Genomic DNA, 17,058 nt, shown 5'->3' with positions numbered 1-17,058 from the left:
AAAACATAAATAAATAAAAAATTATAAAATTACACATGCACACAGACAAACATGGCATACATGCGTGCGCACACACACACACACAAACAGTCACACACGCTTCCCTGCACCCCTGCTGTGACAGATAATTAATATGCAAAGACCCATATCCTGTATCCACAACAACTGGTGGTAATATCAACAGTGTTTCTGTCAGCTTTTGGGTGGGTGGTGACCAGCTTTGCCTATCACTGGGGGAGTAAGTACAGCCGCCTGAGGGAGTATTTGTGTGTCTGTTGCTGTCCGTGTGTGTGTGTCTGAAAGAGAAGGGGGGGGGGGGATGCTAGTAGTAAGCTCATACAGAATACAGAGAACACCCGGGGGTGTTGTGGGGGTGGTTCATGAAAGTGGTACAAAAACATATCTACATATTCCAATCATCCCCCGAGAGTCAGAGATGAAAACTCTCCTGCTGTGAGTGCTCTGTGTGCAAGTATGTGTGTGTGTGTGTGTGTGTGTGTGTGTGTGTGTGTGTGTGTGCTTCTTTACACACACACACACACTGCTCTCCCTCTGAACTTCATTGGCTACAAAATTTATTTTTAGCCCACATGTGGGAGTAATGTGTTTGAATGAAACGAGTAAGTTGGGTAGTTTCAGTCCCACCGCAGTGCACATAGGTAATGACTAATTAGTGACAGCTATCAGGAAGCTCAGAGTATCTAACCTTTTTAAAGTAGTTTGGAAGAGAGGGAGTCACCAGCTGAATTATCTCCATCTGTCTGATACAGCTGTATGTGTGTTAACATGCCTGACCAGACTGACAGCTAAGTCTCAAGTACAACTGATGCTGGGACCTGACGGACTCTCCTTTTTTAATGTTCACACTTTATCTCTCTTACTTCTGTTTCTGCGCCCTCCCTCCCTTTCACCCGCCTTATCTCTGTGTCTGTCCTCTTTCGTCCTCTCTATAGGTGAGCGGTGCTTCAGTACAAGAGAATCAACAGTGATCTGACAGTGATGCTGTGTAGCAGCCTTCCCCTCTGTCTGTGCCCCTCGTTCTCCCAAGAGGCCCATGTGACCTAGCCTACACCCACACACAGGGGGCCCCCACTGCCGCTGGAGCCCACCCATGAATCCCAGCCCCGACCGCGGCAAAGAGTGCCTCCCTCCTAAGAAGAGGGAGTCTCGGCAAGGATCGACAGAACACCACGTCACTTTGGACGAGTTTAAACCCCCTGTGCCGCTCCGGAGTCGGTCCAGCACAGGCAGAGGGGAGGGAGGCAGGGAGGCTAGCGACAGGGACCGAGCTCTGACTAACCCAAACCCGCATCTCCTCCACACTCCTCCACCCCTTCCTGCTCCCGCACCATGCCTCCCCCTGTCCCTACCATGGCACCTGAGCTACTCTCCCTCTGTCTCTCTTCCCCTTTTTCCAGGGCAGATCAGCGAGAGGAGGGGCTCAGGGTCTCCGGCCTGGAGAGATGATCCTCTCTCCTCCCCCCTGCCTCACACCTCCAGGTGGCTTAGAGGGGAGGGTTCCTTCTCCTTGCCACCTTCCCCATCTTCCTCCTCTGCTTCCTCCTTTAAGACTCCCTTCCCAGCTGATTCTAGAGAGATGTGGTCCTACGTCAACAGCAGCCGGCGTGACTACAGCTCCTCTCTCTTCTCCCCGTCATACTTGTTTAGCCCCCACTCTCTCTACCCCCAAGACCCAAGCTTAGTTGAAGCCAGACACAGGTACCTGGGCAAGAGGTCTAATGGCCTGGATGGACCAGGCAGCAGGACTGTCTCAACCTCCAGGCCTCTGCTCACAGGAGAATATGGGAATGACAGCTGCAGAACCAGGCTGGATGTCAGTCCACACAGCTCCCATACCAACGGAGGACGAAGACAGCAGGAGGATCTAACCTCCCGTGTCCATTCTGGAGGGCCATTTTTGTCAGACTCTCAAGCTCAGGAGGGCCCTGAGCCACATTCCTCACTGCAGGACAAACATCCGCATGGGATAGTTAAGACTGGCTCAAATTTACTCTCCACTAGTCCCCACCCCCTCGGACCAGACCCCAGGGTAGGTAGAGGGGGTCTTTTGGACCCTATAGGGGCCACACCAGCTGAAGCCCAGATCTACTACTCCTTGGGATCAGTGTGCCACCCCAGCCCTCAGCCCTACCCACACTATAGCCCCTCAGGAACACCTCTGTACAACCTGCACAGGGAGCCAGGCCCCAGGCAGCACAATCTAAGGAACTCACCTCACTCACCTCTGGGTCTACCCAACAGCCATGACAGGTTACAAAGAGACCGGGAAAGAGACCAAGAAAGAGACAGAGAAAAAGTCCTACACAGGGACAGGGAGCGAGGTAAAGACAAAGACAAAGAGAAGCACCTACAGCATGACAAAGACCAAGAAAGAGACAGCGAGCGCGAGAGAAGGCGGGACAGAGGGAGAGAGTTATCTCCCTGCCATTCTCACACCTCACCCCCTGACCTTCACCCATCTCCTCCTGCGCTCCTACCTCACTTCACCAAGGGTTCTCTGATTGAGCTGGCCAACGGGCGGTTGAAGCGGGTGGAGGAGCTGCGGACCGAGGACTTCCAGAGGAGTGCGGATACCTCTTCAGAGTTCCACCTCAGCACCTGCACCGTGCTGCTGATTTCCCCCAGCAGCTCACAGGGCTTCAGCCACCTGCAGGTCCACCTCACAGACCGCAACACTCAGGTCAGCTTTCTCTTTAGATATATGCCTCAGCACAACTTGAGTTACAGATATCTACATGACAGCATGATCACAAATGATTTAATTAATAACTGCATGACAGGATGAGTGTTAATAAAAATCAGTAACAGTTTAGATTGTTGTTTTCTTGATCTTCACATCTTACACATGTAATTACACATCAAAATCAGACTGTGGTGATTTTAAGTGAAACACATGAGAGACCTCTTGGTTGAGTGTATAACAATGTTGTGGTTTTGTGTAGGAGTTACTGAAGGTCTTGGTGGAGTATCCGTTCTTTGTGCAGGACCGAGGCTGGTCTTCTTGCTGTCCCCAGAGAACCACACAGCTGTATGGCCTGCCCTGCCGCCAGCTCATGGAGGGGGATGTCTGCCTGGCTCTCACCCCCATGCCCACCCAAACCCACCGGACACACGCGCGCACTGGCCCCAGGGCCCATCGCACACAATACCCCTCCAGGGCTACAGGAGAGTCCAGCAGCTCACACAGGGAAGAGATGCCACCTCCACCTCCTCCTCCCCCTCTTCCTCACCACCCACCTCCTAATGCGCCAGCCCCACCACGCGCGCTGGCTGCAGAGCCTCCCGCACAGGAGCAGCCACGTCCACGCAAACGGCGATGGTCTGCCCCAGACACCCTTCCCTCACCCGGAACTGATGAAATCCTCCTGGATTTACCTCATGGCTCTAAGCTAATGAAGTGGCAGTAGAAACTTGCACATGCATACATGCATACACATGCGTACTGACACACACACATAAGCACATACACACCCTCCTTGTCTCTGTTGCACCCACCAAGACAAACAATGGAGAGACCTCAAGGCAGGGTTGCAGGGAAGGATTAAAAAATAATATAAAAAAACGCAATTTACGGGTGTCCACACTTTAGGAGGAGCAGCAGCTGAAGGATCTTGGGATGGCTCCTTACAGACACAATGAAGACATTTAGTGAGACAATCAAGCACTTGTCCGTGTTCACTCTGTTTTTGTAATGGTTGTCCCACACACCTACTTACTGACAGTGTTTTCTGCAGGGTATCGACTTTCAATCAGTGTTATGAAAGTAAACGCTATTGAAGAAGTGCAGATATATATGAACAAAAATTGACTATATATATTACAGATGTTATATACAGTAAATATGCTAAACAGATTTAATGCAATCTCTCTGTCAATTTCGCAATGCATTTTCATTTCTTTTTCTTTTTTTCTTTTCTTGCTTCTGAGCCGATGTCTATGTGTCGGCCTGGGCAGGCAAGGTGAATGTATGAGCAGCTCTTCGCCTTTTTTTTATTCTCATCACCGGGAGTCAAAAAATTAAACAATTGTTCGTCAAGGCATTACCCTCCAATATGTTCTTAACATTATCTCTGAGAAAGGGAGAACACTAATGAAACTGCGTAACAGACAATCCCACCCACACAGACAGGTCTGTGCCACATCGCCTTGACACTCATGGTGTTTTTCCATTAAAAACTGAATGATGGAAAGAGTAAAAGTGCAGTATGGCTGAAGAGTAATGGTGCTAATAACACGTTGGAACATGATGCTTTGTGAATACTCTTGACCCCTGTGTTACTGTACGCTTCTGTTCCCATCTCATTTTTTACGTACTGTATATGTTTGAGGGCAGGGAAAATAATGAAAGTATTTTAAACTCAGATACGGGTATCTCCTCTGATTCAGCACACTCTCTCACTTTAGTTTTTGAGTTTGTTTTTTTTTTTTTTTTTCAAAAAGAAAACCTTACCTGTTGATTTTTTCTTTTTAAATGTTATAGCTACAAAAATATATGTATATTTTTTAAAAATTGTGAATCTGTTATATGATGTTCGCTAGAAATAAAGGAAAAAAAGCTTTATAGATTTAATTAAAAGTGTGAATTTATTCTCTGCATATGTTGTAAAGTACTATACACTTAAATGATCATTTAATACAAATGGTAAATATGGGATTAAGATGCTGGAAAAACTTTTACATTAATAATATGCATGTTTTATAAACAAGATATTTTCTTTAACAGCTGATAACTCTTGCCAGGCTAGCTGCATGGTGGACGGGAAAAAAATCAATATATGGTACATTGCTTTTAAATTTTCCTTCTTGCACTGCAAATAGGTTTACACTGCAACACATCCATCATTTCTCATCATATATACTCCTCCAGGGCTGCACGATGATGCAGTGGTTAGCGCTGTCGCCTCACAGCAAGAAGGTTCCGGGTTCGATTCCCGGCTCGGCCGTGGGATCTTTCTGTGTGGAGTTTGCATGTTCTCCCCGTGCAAGTGTGGGTTCTCTCCGGGTACTCCGGCTTCCTCCCACAGTCCAAAGACATGCAAAAATGGGGACTAGGCTAATTGGATGCTCTAAATTGACCATAGGTGTGGATGTGAGTGTGAATGGTTGTCTGTCTCTATGTGTTTGCCCTGCGATGGACTGGCGACCTGTCCAGGGTGTACCCCACCTCTCGCCCGAAAAGATGCTGGGATAGGCTCCAGCCCCCCCGCGACCCTACTAGAGGATAAGCGGTAGAAAATGAATGAATGAATGAATGAATATACTCCTCCACTGACGATACTCTTCATCTTTTGCTCTGTTCTTGGGACAAAGCTCCAGTAATCTACTGTTCATGGTTACCCTGGTGCAGGGTAACTTCCTACATCTTCTCTCCCTCTGTGTTGGAGCCAAGGACCAACCGCTTCTCCTCAGTCTCTCCCAAGTTGAACCTCTGCAGAAGCTCCTCTGCAAACAATGGCACCACCTGGCCGATAGAACAGACCACAGTGTAGTGCTCAATCAGTATGCTTATGAGGACCTCTACTGGTGATTGAAAATACTACCAGTGAACTCCAAATGACAGGGAGCGTTCAAACCGGAATTATCAGGTTCGACTTGGACTGTTGAACTTCAAAGAGTTGACTTTGAATCAGTTTGACAGGTTATTACACTGACACTCTGATTATAGTCTAGTCTGAAGCTAACATTTTTTCACAATGTTAAGGAGAGTGACAAAGAAAAATCCTGAATTCCATTAAATTTTGATACAGGTCCAGTTACAGACTGGTTAAAGACCTGCACCAAAACTTCTTCCTGGGCCCATGCCCCATCCCTCCACCAAGTTTGGTTCAAATCAGTTCAGTACTTTATGTGTAATCCTCCTGATAAATAGCGATGGAGGTAATAAAAGAATATAAATTTACATGACAAAATCATGCAAAACACACCTTCTTGTACACTCCCTACGAAACTATTACTGACTTCTCTCATAAAGAGCAAATTTGGGCTCAAATGGGATGTGATAAAGCATAATTTTTAAATGGAGCCCTTAAAAGTGTTGTGAGTCCTTGGGAAGATAAAATCACAATGTCAAACTGAATCATTTGTAAATCGATAAAAATTTTTTAAATGCTATTCTATTCTACACAATCTGCATTTAGAGTAAATGTGCAAGAGCAGACAACATATAAAACAGAGAGGTTCTTGGTTCTTTTCCAACATAATCTGACTGACCTGTGCCATGATCAGCTTCCTGGTTTTTGGTATGCCGGGGTCTGGATACTCCTCTCCGAAGCAGAGCTCAATCTCATAAGAAGGTGTAGGTCCCTTCCCCTGTAAACAGCTCTGCAGCTCTGCACAAACATTAATCAGAATATTCAAATTCATCATATAAACACATTCCATCTTTGCATAGAGAAATAATGTGACATTTGTTATTTGTTTTTACTCCCAATGACCGCAGTCAATCTGTCTCTCTTTGAATAAATCATATTCTGTTCCAGCTAGATTTATACCACTAACTGATAGCTAATGAATTCTGTTATGTTAAGTATGCATGTGTTGCCTTACCACTGACAAATGTGGGTATATCAAGCAGTTTGAAGGTCTTTTCACGCTCCAGTTTGTTGGGCCGGTCAGAGTGTTGGGCCGTGGGACCGCTCCAGTACACCCTGCCCTGGCAGAACCGCTTGATGAACACCCCCTCTTGGGCCACCCATAATAGCACACCCCTTTCCAGGTGACAAAGAAGGCGATTCATTGCTTCAGCCATGCATGACGGTAGGGATACAGAGCCGGGGGAAGGGAACGAGAGTTGCTGTGCAGTGCAGGGCCCGTAGATCCGTTCATTTCCCAAAGGAACACGGCCCTGCAGAATGAAGCATCCATCTGGGCTGCGGGTGGTCACTTGCATCACCCTCTGGCCCTGGTACAACAACGTCACCTTCATACGAAAATCTATACACATAGACACACACACACACACACACACACACACAAAATGCTACTTTTTTTCCAGGTCATACAGTACAAAGGCTAGTAACGTCTTCATTTGGTTTTGTTTTAGTGCATAATCCCATAAACTTCTTTACCTGACATAGTAGGCGCAGGGCTGAAGAAGGTAATAGGAGCAGGGACCTGATTTTGAGGTTTTTTTCCTGTTAATTCACAGTACATGTGCTCCATCATCAGATTCTCTAAAGCAGAATAGAAACATGACTTAATCAGTAAATTCTCAGTGCTGCAAGATTACTTATGGAAATAGGAAAATGTGTTCTGTTGACGTCGATGTTTTTAAAATTACGTTCATGAGTAAAATTCCTACCAACATGTCCATGCTGGCCCAGAATGGGTTAGATGAGGAGCCATTTAGGTCCCATCTTCACAATCCAAACAGGGTCCATTACTATTTGTTCATTGGTTCAATGTCTGCCCATTCAAGAGGGGCCCTTGAAAGCAAACATTGCTAAGCCCAACATGATGCACTTACACAGACTCATGACTCATGTTTGGGGAGCCTCAGAATTGTATCTTTGCTTTTCGCAGCCCACAGCTCAGAATGTGAACTCCAGTGCTCACTGGGAAGGTTTGCAGCCGAGTGTGAAGCAGCACCTCCAAGTCTGAGGCCATGGTTCTCAGCCAAAAAACAGTGGACTGCTCCCCCTGGGTTGGGGGTGAGTTTCTGCCCCAAATGAAAAAGTTCAAGTATCTCTGGGTGTTGTTCACGAGTGAGGGTAGAATGAAGCTGGAGATTGAAGGATGAGTCTGTGCGGCTTTAGCAGTAATGGGGACGTTGTACTGGACCGTTGTGGTGAAGGGGGAGCTGAGTTGGAAGGCAAAGCTGTCAATTTACCAGTCGATCTTTGTTCCAACCCTCACCTATGGTTATGAGATCTGGGTAGTGACCGAAAGAAACTGAACTGAAATGGGTGTCCTCTGTAGGGTTGCTGGGTTCAGCCATAGAGTTAGGGTGAGGAGCTTGGACATCTCATGGGCACCTTCCTTTGGAGGTTTTCCAGGTGCATCCAACTGGGAGAAGCTCCTGGGGTAGACCCAGAACTCGCTGGAGGGATTACATATCCAATCTGGCCAGAGAACGCCTCGGGATTCCCCAGGAGGAGCTGGAAAGTGTTGCTGGGGAGAGGGATGTCTGGAATGCCCTGCTTGGCCTACTGCCACCACAACTTGACCCCGGATAAGCGGAAGAAAATAAATGAATGGATGGATGGATGGATGGATGCTATCAGACCCTGTATGGATTGCTGAAATAGGATCCAAATGCTGAGTCATAATAATCTTAAACCCACATGGATATTCTGACTGGGATAAAAATTACCATTATATAATTTGGCCATTTGAGGTTATTATTCTTTGCTTTGAGTCACAGGTGGACTCTGCTCAGTCATTTGTGGTTATAAAGCAAAATAGTTGAAGACTACCACAAAAGCCATGGGGAGAATTGTCTTTCAGACATCTCTGGGCATCATTCTCCATAACTATTCTACAGTGCAGTAACAGTTTGTGTGTGTTACACTTACCAGTCAGTGGTTTTTCTTCTTCTTTATTTGCTTGAAATGAGTCATTTTGAGACTGAATCTACAATAACAGAAACCAATATTAGGTAACATAGTGTGAGGTTTATTTGAAAGATTATATCTTTTTTATAAGATCAAGCAGTTTAAACAAAGGGCGTAGGTTTGCATATGGACGGTAGGAACATGTCCCTACCAATAATTTGGAAGTGAACTTGTTCGCACTATATTTGGAGTGAAGTCATATAAGATCATTCCAATGTGCCTTCCAAGAGGCTACATCTCCAAGACAACCAATTTAGGCAATACAGAATTTGAGTGATTGAAAGGGCGGGGGCTATCTTAAGCCTCACGTCATGTGAGAATATCACAGTGGTACCTAACGTCACCAGGAAAATGTCAACTGATGGTATTTAAACATTTGAGCTTACGATTACTAGCAAGCTATCCCAGGCTTCTTTCTTCAGTAGACTAACAGTCAAGTTGCTAGCAGGACTAAACATAAAATGGCGAATTACCAAAATATGAGTTTAATTTCTATCAAAACTCCCATGAAAATATCAGTATTGAATAATATGACTTTTTTTATGCCTTACTATATTTTGACGTTTTTATGACATTTTGTGCCTTACTGTACTATGACATTTTGATGCCTTACTATTCTATGATGTTTTCATGCCTTACTATACTATGATGATTTTATGCCTTTCTTTACTATGACATTTTTATGACATTTTATGCCTTACTGTACTATGATGATTTCATGAAATTTTGAACCTTACCATAATACGACTTTTTATGCCTTCTAATACTATGACTTTTTATGCCCTACTTTACTATGATGTTTTCATGAAAATTTATGCCTTACTATTCTGGCATTTTCATGCCCTACTATACTATGACGTTGTTATGACTTTTTGTGCCATACTGCACTGTGACATTTTTATGACATTTTATACCTTACTATACTATGACATTTTTATGAGTTTCTTATGCCTTACTATTCTATGACTTTTTTATGACATTTTCATGCCTTACTATTCTATGACGTTTTTATGCCTTACTATACTATGAAGTTTTCATGACATTTTATGCCTTACTATGCGATGACATTTTACACAATTTTATGCCTAGCTGTAGTATGACATTTTCATGATATTTTCTGGTCTACTATACTAAGACATTTTTATGACGTTTTCATGCCTTACTATACTATGACGTTTTTATGACATTTTCTGGCTTATTATACTATGATGTTTTTATGCCTTACAGTACTATCACATTTTCATTACATTTTATGCCTTAATATACTATGTTATTTCACAACGTTTTTATGACCTACTGTACTATGACATTTTAATGACATTTTCATGCCTTACTATTCTATTGACGTTTTGATGCCTTACTATACTGACGTTTTCATGACATTTTGTTGCTTATTATACTAAGGCGTTTTAATGACATTGTCATGCCTTACTATACTAAGACTTTTTTTTTTAATTTTGAACCTTACTATACTATGACATTTTATGCCTTACTATACTATGATGAAATTATCCCTTCCTATTCTATGATGTTTTTATGCCTTACTATACTATGACGTTTTTATGCCTTACTATTCTATGACGTTTTTATGACATTTTATGCCTTACTGTACTATGACGTTTTCATGCCTTACTATACTATGACGTTTTTAAGACATTTTGTGCCATACTGTACTATGACATTTTATGCCTTACTGTACTATGATGTTTTTTTTATATTTTGAACCTTACTATAATATTAAATTTTATGCCTTACTATTCTACAACGTTTTTATGCCATACTATACTATGATGATTTTATGCCTTTCTGTACTATGACGTTTTCATGACATTTTCTGGCTTATTATACTATGATGTTTTGATGACGTTTTCATGCTTTACTATTCTATTGCGTTTTTATGCCTTACAATACTATGGCGATTTCATGACATTTCATGCCTTACCATAAGTATGAAGTTTTTATGACATTTTATGCCTTACTATACTATGACATTTTATGCCTTACTATACTATGACATTTTATGCCTTACTATACTATGATGAAATTATCCCTTCCTATTCTATGATGTTTTTATGCCTTACTATACTATGACGTTTTTATGCCTTACTATTCTATGACGTTTTTATGACATTTTATGCCTTACTGTACTATGACGTTTTCATGCCTTACTATACTATGACGTTTTTAAGACATTTTGTGCCATACTGTACTATGACATTTTATGCCTTACTGTACTATGATGTTTTTTTTATATTTTGAACCTTACTATAATATTAAATTTTATGCCTTACTATTCTACAACGTTTTTATGCCATACTATACTATGATGATTTTATGCCTTTCTGTACTATGACGTTTTCATGACATTTTCTGGCTTATTATACTATGATGTTTTGATGACGTTTTCATGCTTTACTATTCTATTGCGTTTTTATGCCTTACAATACTATGGCGATTTCATGACATTTCATGCCTTACCATAAGTATGAAGTTTTTATGACATTTTATGCCTTACTATACTATGACATTTTTTTGTTTTTAATTCAAGCCTTACTATGCTATGACATTTTACAACGTTTTTATGCCTAGCTGTAGTATGACATTTTCATGATATTTTTTGGTCTACTAAACTAAGACATTTTTATGACGTTTTCATGCCTTACTAAACTATGACGTTTTTATGACATTTTCTGGCTTATTATACTATGATGTTTTAATGCCCTACTATACTATGACGTTTTCATGACATTTTGTTGCTTATTATACTAAGACGTTTTTATGACATTTTATGCCTTCCTATACTATGACTTTTTATGCCTTACTATTTTATTGACGTTTTCATGATGTTTTCATGCCTTACCATATACTTTGACGATTTCATGACATTTCATGCCTTACTATACTATGAAGTTTTTATGACATTTTTTATGCCTTACTGTACTATGACATTTTAATGACATTTTCATGTCTTACTATTCTATCGACGCTTTGATGCCTTACTATACTATGACGTTTTCATGACATTTTGTTGCTTATTATACTAAGACGTTTTTATGACATTTTATGCCTTCCTATTCTATGATGTTTTGATGCCTTACAATACTATCACTATTCATTACATTTTATTCCTTACTATATACTATGAAGTTTTTATGACATTTTATGCCTTACTGTACTATGACATTATTATGCCTTACTATGCTATATAGTTTTTACTCTTTACTATACTATGACGTTTTTTTGTACTTTTTATGCCTTACTATACTGTGACGTTTTTATGCCTTACTGTAGAATGACATTTTTATTTTCATGGCTTCCAATTTTATGAAGTTTTAATGCCTTACTATAATATGACGTTTTTTTGAAATTTTGAACCTTACTATACTAAGACTTTTTATGCCCTATCATACTTTGACTATTCATTACATTTTATGGCTTACCAAACTAAGACGTTCTTATGCCTGATTAAATTATGACATTTTTATGACACTTTATGCCTTTACTATATTATGACGTTTTTATGACTTTTTATGCCTGACTGTACCATGACATTATTATGTCTTACTATACTATACAGCTTTTACTCCTTACTATACTATGACGTTTTTTTTTACTTTTTATGCCTTACTATACTATGTCATTTTAAGACGTTTTTATTGCCTCACTATAGTATGGCATTTTTATGACATTTTCATGCCTTACTATTTTATGACATTTTTATGACTTACTATACTACGTTTACTCTTACTGTTATGACATTTTGTGCATTCCTATACTATGACTTTTTTATGCCTTACAACACAATGACGTTTTTATGACTTTTTATGCCTAACTATGGTATGACATTTTTATGACTTTTTATACCTTACTATAATATTTACTTACTATAAAGTTTGTTTATATTATTATGACCTACATACATCCTCTGGATATATGAAATGTTCATGAAATACTCATAATGAAATGCAATTTCATTAAAACAACATGCTCATTCCAATTCTATATGTTGTATATATAAACCTATATGTATATGATTTTTATTTATAATTTTATTAAACTTAAATATACAAGTCTATCTTTTATATTTACATGTATAATATTAACATATACTGACAGGCTTTGGGATGGATATATATTTATGTAACATATGTCTATAATAGTATAATACAATATAATAGTAATAACAGACATACTAATATATATGTTTGTATTCACTAGACATATATTTCAGTATATTATATTCCAAGCAAAAAAACAATAATTTATGGTTCAACTCTCTACATGTAGGATTTTAAAATACCTGACTTTGGTGACCTGCTGAAACTTAGAATAGATGATATTTACTGAACCGTTTCCCTGGGATTCTCAGTTTTCTATAAATAAAAATCTGAAAAAAACAAAAAAACAAAAACAAAACAAAACAAAAAAAATAAAGAATTTTTCTATTCCTATTTTTTTCTCTTCACCCCTGCTGGACAATTCTGTCAACTGTAACAGCACTGTCGAGTATTCAGGAAGGTCAGTGTTATATTTTGTCTATTTATAGCTTATTGGATCTATGTTTAAGCTCACCTCTCTTTCCACAGAACAAGGGATCTTTGAAGACCTTTTAGTCTGAATTATCATTTTATTCTTGATCTGGGGAGAGTCTGAGGAGAGAAACAAGTGACAGCAAAAATAAAAAATGAAAGACTCAGATACCTTCAAGTTATAAAGAAATTACAATACAATTCTTTGTACTGTATATTGGTACAGTACAAGCTGATTGCAGAATGGTTAAAAGACGGGTAAAAACTTCCTTACTTTTTAAAATCTTTACTAAGGATGCAGCACTTCATTTCCTTCTTTGTTTTTTCCTTCTATTTAACTTTTTTACTTGTATCTTATAAAGGGGAGTGTAAATATGAAACCAATGTTCAATAGCTAACTCAAAATATGACTGGGAAAAGGAAAAGAGACATTTTGTTTGATCGTACCTGCTGGCTTGGCTGAGCCATTGTCGAGCTGGATGCAATAGACTTTATATGGCTCAGTGATGTCCAGCTGATTGCGTTCAGGGACCTCTTGGAAGTCTGTGCTCTTGTTGAGTGCACAGCGGAGACGGGTCTTCCACATGGTGGGGTCAGCTTTATCCCTTCCCTCCTTGTATTTGCCCTTATACACAGCCCAGGCCTGAATGTAAACATTAAAAAATTATTATGCATAAATAAATAAATAATTAAAAACAGACAAATAAAAAAAAAAAATGTGATTGAATGAAAAAACTGGGGAAACTGTGAACCAATGAGTGGCTAATCACAATATATTTCAACATTTCATTTTATTTTTTCAATATTCAATGATTAGCATAGGAAATGTTTGTGTTCTGCTGTTATTAGTTCTTTAACTAAATCCATCAAGAGCATTATGAAAGTAGCAAACTGAATACACACTATGAAATCATCAGTTATTTCACCTTTATTACCTCACCAATCCTAAACTTCCCTAAAATTGTGAGTTTATTGAACTGTTACTAAATAAATTGTTGAGGTTGTTCATTACACGCACTAGCATTAGTCATTCACTGAATTGCTTTGAGGAACTAGTATAAATTTAAAATTCAAAATTAGGTCAGTCAGCAACTGTTCAGTTATAGGTTTAGACTGTTTAGACTGACTTTCTGGTTTCTTCTATTAGTAGTGACAGAGTTTCAGGTTTAGTTCCCCATTATTTTCATGTTGATGCCTTACAAATAACCAAATGACATTGAACTTCAGGTCTTCAAACCGAATGTGATGAGTATACTAAGCAATCAGCCTAGTGTTGTGAACTTATTTTTAAGTTGTTAATCTTGAATTAATGCTTGTAAATTCTGAAATGGGTTAGATTATGATGCCTTGAAATTTGAGGTTTATTGATATGATGTTAAATATTAAATAAATGCAAAAACATAGACTGACATTTTATTGTAAACTAAAAACCTCTGACGCTCTTTCTGTGCTTGACACAGGAAAGTGACAAACTTTCTCAGTGGAATAAGTGAAGAAAATTCCTGTAATGTAGTAAGATTACTGTTGGACCTGGTATCCAACACTTTTGCAACACAGCCTCGCAACTTAGAGTTAAGGTCTTATTGTGAAAGTGTGTTGTTTTTTAATCTACGGACTGCACGTGAACGCATCATTTCAGCATACACTTCAACTAGGTTTTCAGAATTTTGAAAGAGGTAATAATAATAACAATAACAATAACAATACATCTATTTTTAAATTCAATAAATAGCCTACAGTAGCAACCTACCAAAGTGTCTTTGTAAATATTTAAAATATTTATAATGTTCATCCTGATTGTCCAGACTGTAAATCTAGAATGTGCTTTTTTCTACTGCGTGTGGGATACCTTTTTTTCGACACCCAAGCAGCATCCTTGCATTTTGTTTTTTGACTTTGGGCTATAATAAAATTTGACTTACTTAAAAATAACTAGGCAACATTGTGTCTATATGGTTAAAAAAAGAAGTAGGTTTTGATTCGCAAGAAATACAAAAAGGACTGACACACTGTATTATACTTAATTTTTGCACAAACACTTGAATAAGCCTGACATGTAATAATAACTTCTAAGCTAAACACATCGTTCAAAGTTTTTTTCCTTTATCGGTCATGGTGCGTGTTTGTTATGGGCATTAAATAAATACATAAATAAATAAATAAGAAGAACTAGCCTATTAAAGGTTTGATCAAACCCAGTATTCCATAGTCGACTAGTTCATTAGCACCTTATTATTAAGTCAATATGTTAAGATTGTGTTTGACCATAACCATAACTAACTGAATTCACATGTTCAACGTTATGTTTCAGAATATGAAAGAGACTAAAAGTGTTGACCTTGAACAGAGCTGCATCCTCCGTCTGTTTGTAGTCCTTCTTGGCTGCGTGCTTCCACGGAATCCTGAACATGGTTTTGTTGTCATCCTCCCAGCACAGTCCTTCATATTTGCCACTCTCTATCTGAGTTATCAGCCACTCTTTCAGGTGCAACTTGGCTCCTTCTTCCATCTTCACCACATAACTTGGTCTTACAGCAACAAAACGTCAGAGAAACATGTGCAAAGCGGCTCGACCACACTTTAATCACGTTCCCAGCTTGAAAACGAAAGAATATATATCAATATTTTTATTCTGATGCTGCCCAAGCCTCCAATATTATTTTAAGCAACGTCTAGTAGCTTATTAATAAAAAGTTAAAGTAAAAGAGACCTCATCGCAAACTTAAATGCAGAAGTCGTAGACTACCTAAAATTAAGTGCGCTCTGGAAGCGAAAGCGAAAGCTTTGAGCGCATTTGATACTTTCGGTTTCCCCCTCCTTTCATTGTTGCAGCGAAAGTTTAATCATTTCCAAGTAAGGTGTATGTGGCAGGTCGTTAAACGACGAGGTCACTGGGTTGAAAAAAAAAAAGAAGAAAAAACTGTGAAAGATTTTCTTCATGGGAAAAAGACCTCACTTTAAAATCCATGTGCTGCAATTGGCAGGTTTTTGTTAACATTAGAGTCAGTTTTAAGTTGACAGAAGCCAAGACCAAGCACTTTACCCTTTATTATGAGACAGATCACAAAACTCATTCTGCTAAATATTACTTTAAATATGGAAGAAGACTAAATCAATACAAGCAGATAAGTGTAAAAACAGAATTACTTTTACACAGCACTACCAATGAAAATAATGTTATGCTTTATTGGGAAATTGGGAAACATTTTATTTGAACCCACTGAAGTCAATAAGCCTCTGTGTGAGCTACAGGACAGCACCAAGAAGCCTTAGACCACCAAGTGAAGCACACACTCACACAGCCACGTATAGAAACACACATATAGCTATACATGTAGGAATCATACCGAAATGTTCATGTGAAAATGAAAGTATGTGGGTGTATGGGATTTTTTTTTCTCGGTTGTTATACCTCTAATGTACAGGGTTCATGTTCGCGACAGAAACAGCAGACGGTTCTTCAGATCAGATAATGCTACTGAGCGGCAGTCAACATAAAATCAAAGAAAGATAAGGCAGGTAATAGTACGATGTAATGCTGTGTAAACAAACACGTTGCAGCTGGTTTCCCCCAGCAGAGGGCAGTGTGTATCTGCCTTGCTGCCTATTCCCAGACAAAGTAAACAAGTATTTAATTTAATCAACGAAACAACAATGCACTTGAGACAGGATGTTATTAAATAAATAAAAATTACATGATGTATGGAGAAGGATGCAGAAACATTCACCTTGTTATTCCAATTCAAAGCTCAGACCACAACTGTGTTCTAGTAACACATGTTAATGAATTAGAGTGAATTAATTAATTTGACTTAATCAATTAGAGACGCTCTGTCACTGGTACTTGTTGCTGGTCTTGCTTAGAGTTGCCTCACAGGTGGTTGTTCAGATACTGGGAACAGAGGTGTAGCACAAAAATCTGGGCCCTTGCAGACCCCCTCCCATTCCCTTTTTAA

The 17,058-nt window shown here is 39.4% G+C and overlaps 2 protein-coding genes across 8 annotated transcripts in view; one reads left to right on the top strand and one right to left on the bottom strand.

Moving 5' to 3' along the window:
- zmp:0000000926 (uncharacterized) overlaps positions 1-4,584 on the top strand; it is a 76,955-nt gene extending 72,371 nt beyond the window's left edge. For all 7 annotated transcript variants that reach the window (XM_056384334.1, XM_056384331.1, XM_056384333.1 and 4 more), the window contains 2 exons: positions 954-2,701; positions 2,964-4,584. In XM_056384334.1, coding sequence (XP_056240309.1) covers positions 1,112-2,701; positions 2,964-3,428 — 2,055 coding nt within the window. In that variant the 5' untranslated portion in view covers positions 954-1,111 and the 3' untranslated portion in view covers positions 3,429-4,584. The remainder of the gene's footprint in view (positions 1-953; positions 2,702-2,963) is intronic.
- On the bottom strand, positions 4,434-15,890 carry irf10 (interferon regulatory factor 10). The gene is made up of 8 exons (XM_056384336.1): positions 15,441-15,890; positions 13,550-13,745; positions 13,146-13,222; positions 8,535-8,592; positions 7,089-7,193; positions 6,568-6,954; positions 6,232-6,350; positions 4,434-5,482 (listed from the first exon to the last, which is right to left on the bottom strand). The coding sequence occupies exons 1-8, from the start codon at positions 15,609-15,611 to the stop codon at positions 5,378-5,380; spliced, it is 1,218 nt and encodes a 405-aa protein (XP_056240311.1). The 5' UTR covers positions 15,612-15,890; the 3' UTR covers positions 4,434-5,377.
- Positions 15,891-17,058: the final 1,168 nt, after the last annotated feature.

The sequence above is a fragment of the Seriola aureovittata genome, chromosome 9, assembly GCF_021018895.1.
Source record: "Seriola aureovittata isolate HTS-2021-v1 ecotype China chromosome 9, ASM2101889v1, whole genome shotgun sequence".
Taxonomy (NCBI): domain Eukaryota; kingdom Metazoa; phylum Chordata; class Actinopteri; order Carangiformes; family Carangidae; genus Seriola; species Seriola aureovittata.
The sequence above is the reverse complement of the archived record's forward strand: the minus strand, read 5'-3'. Positions and strand labels throughout refer to the sequence as shown.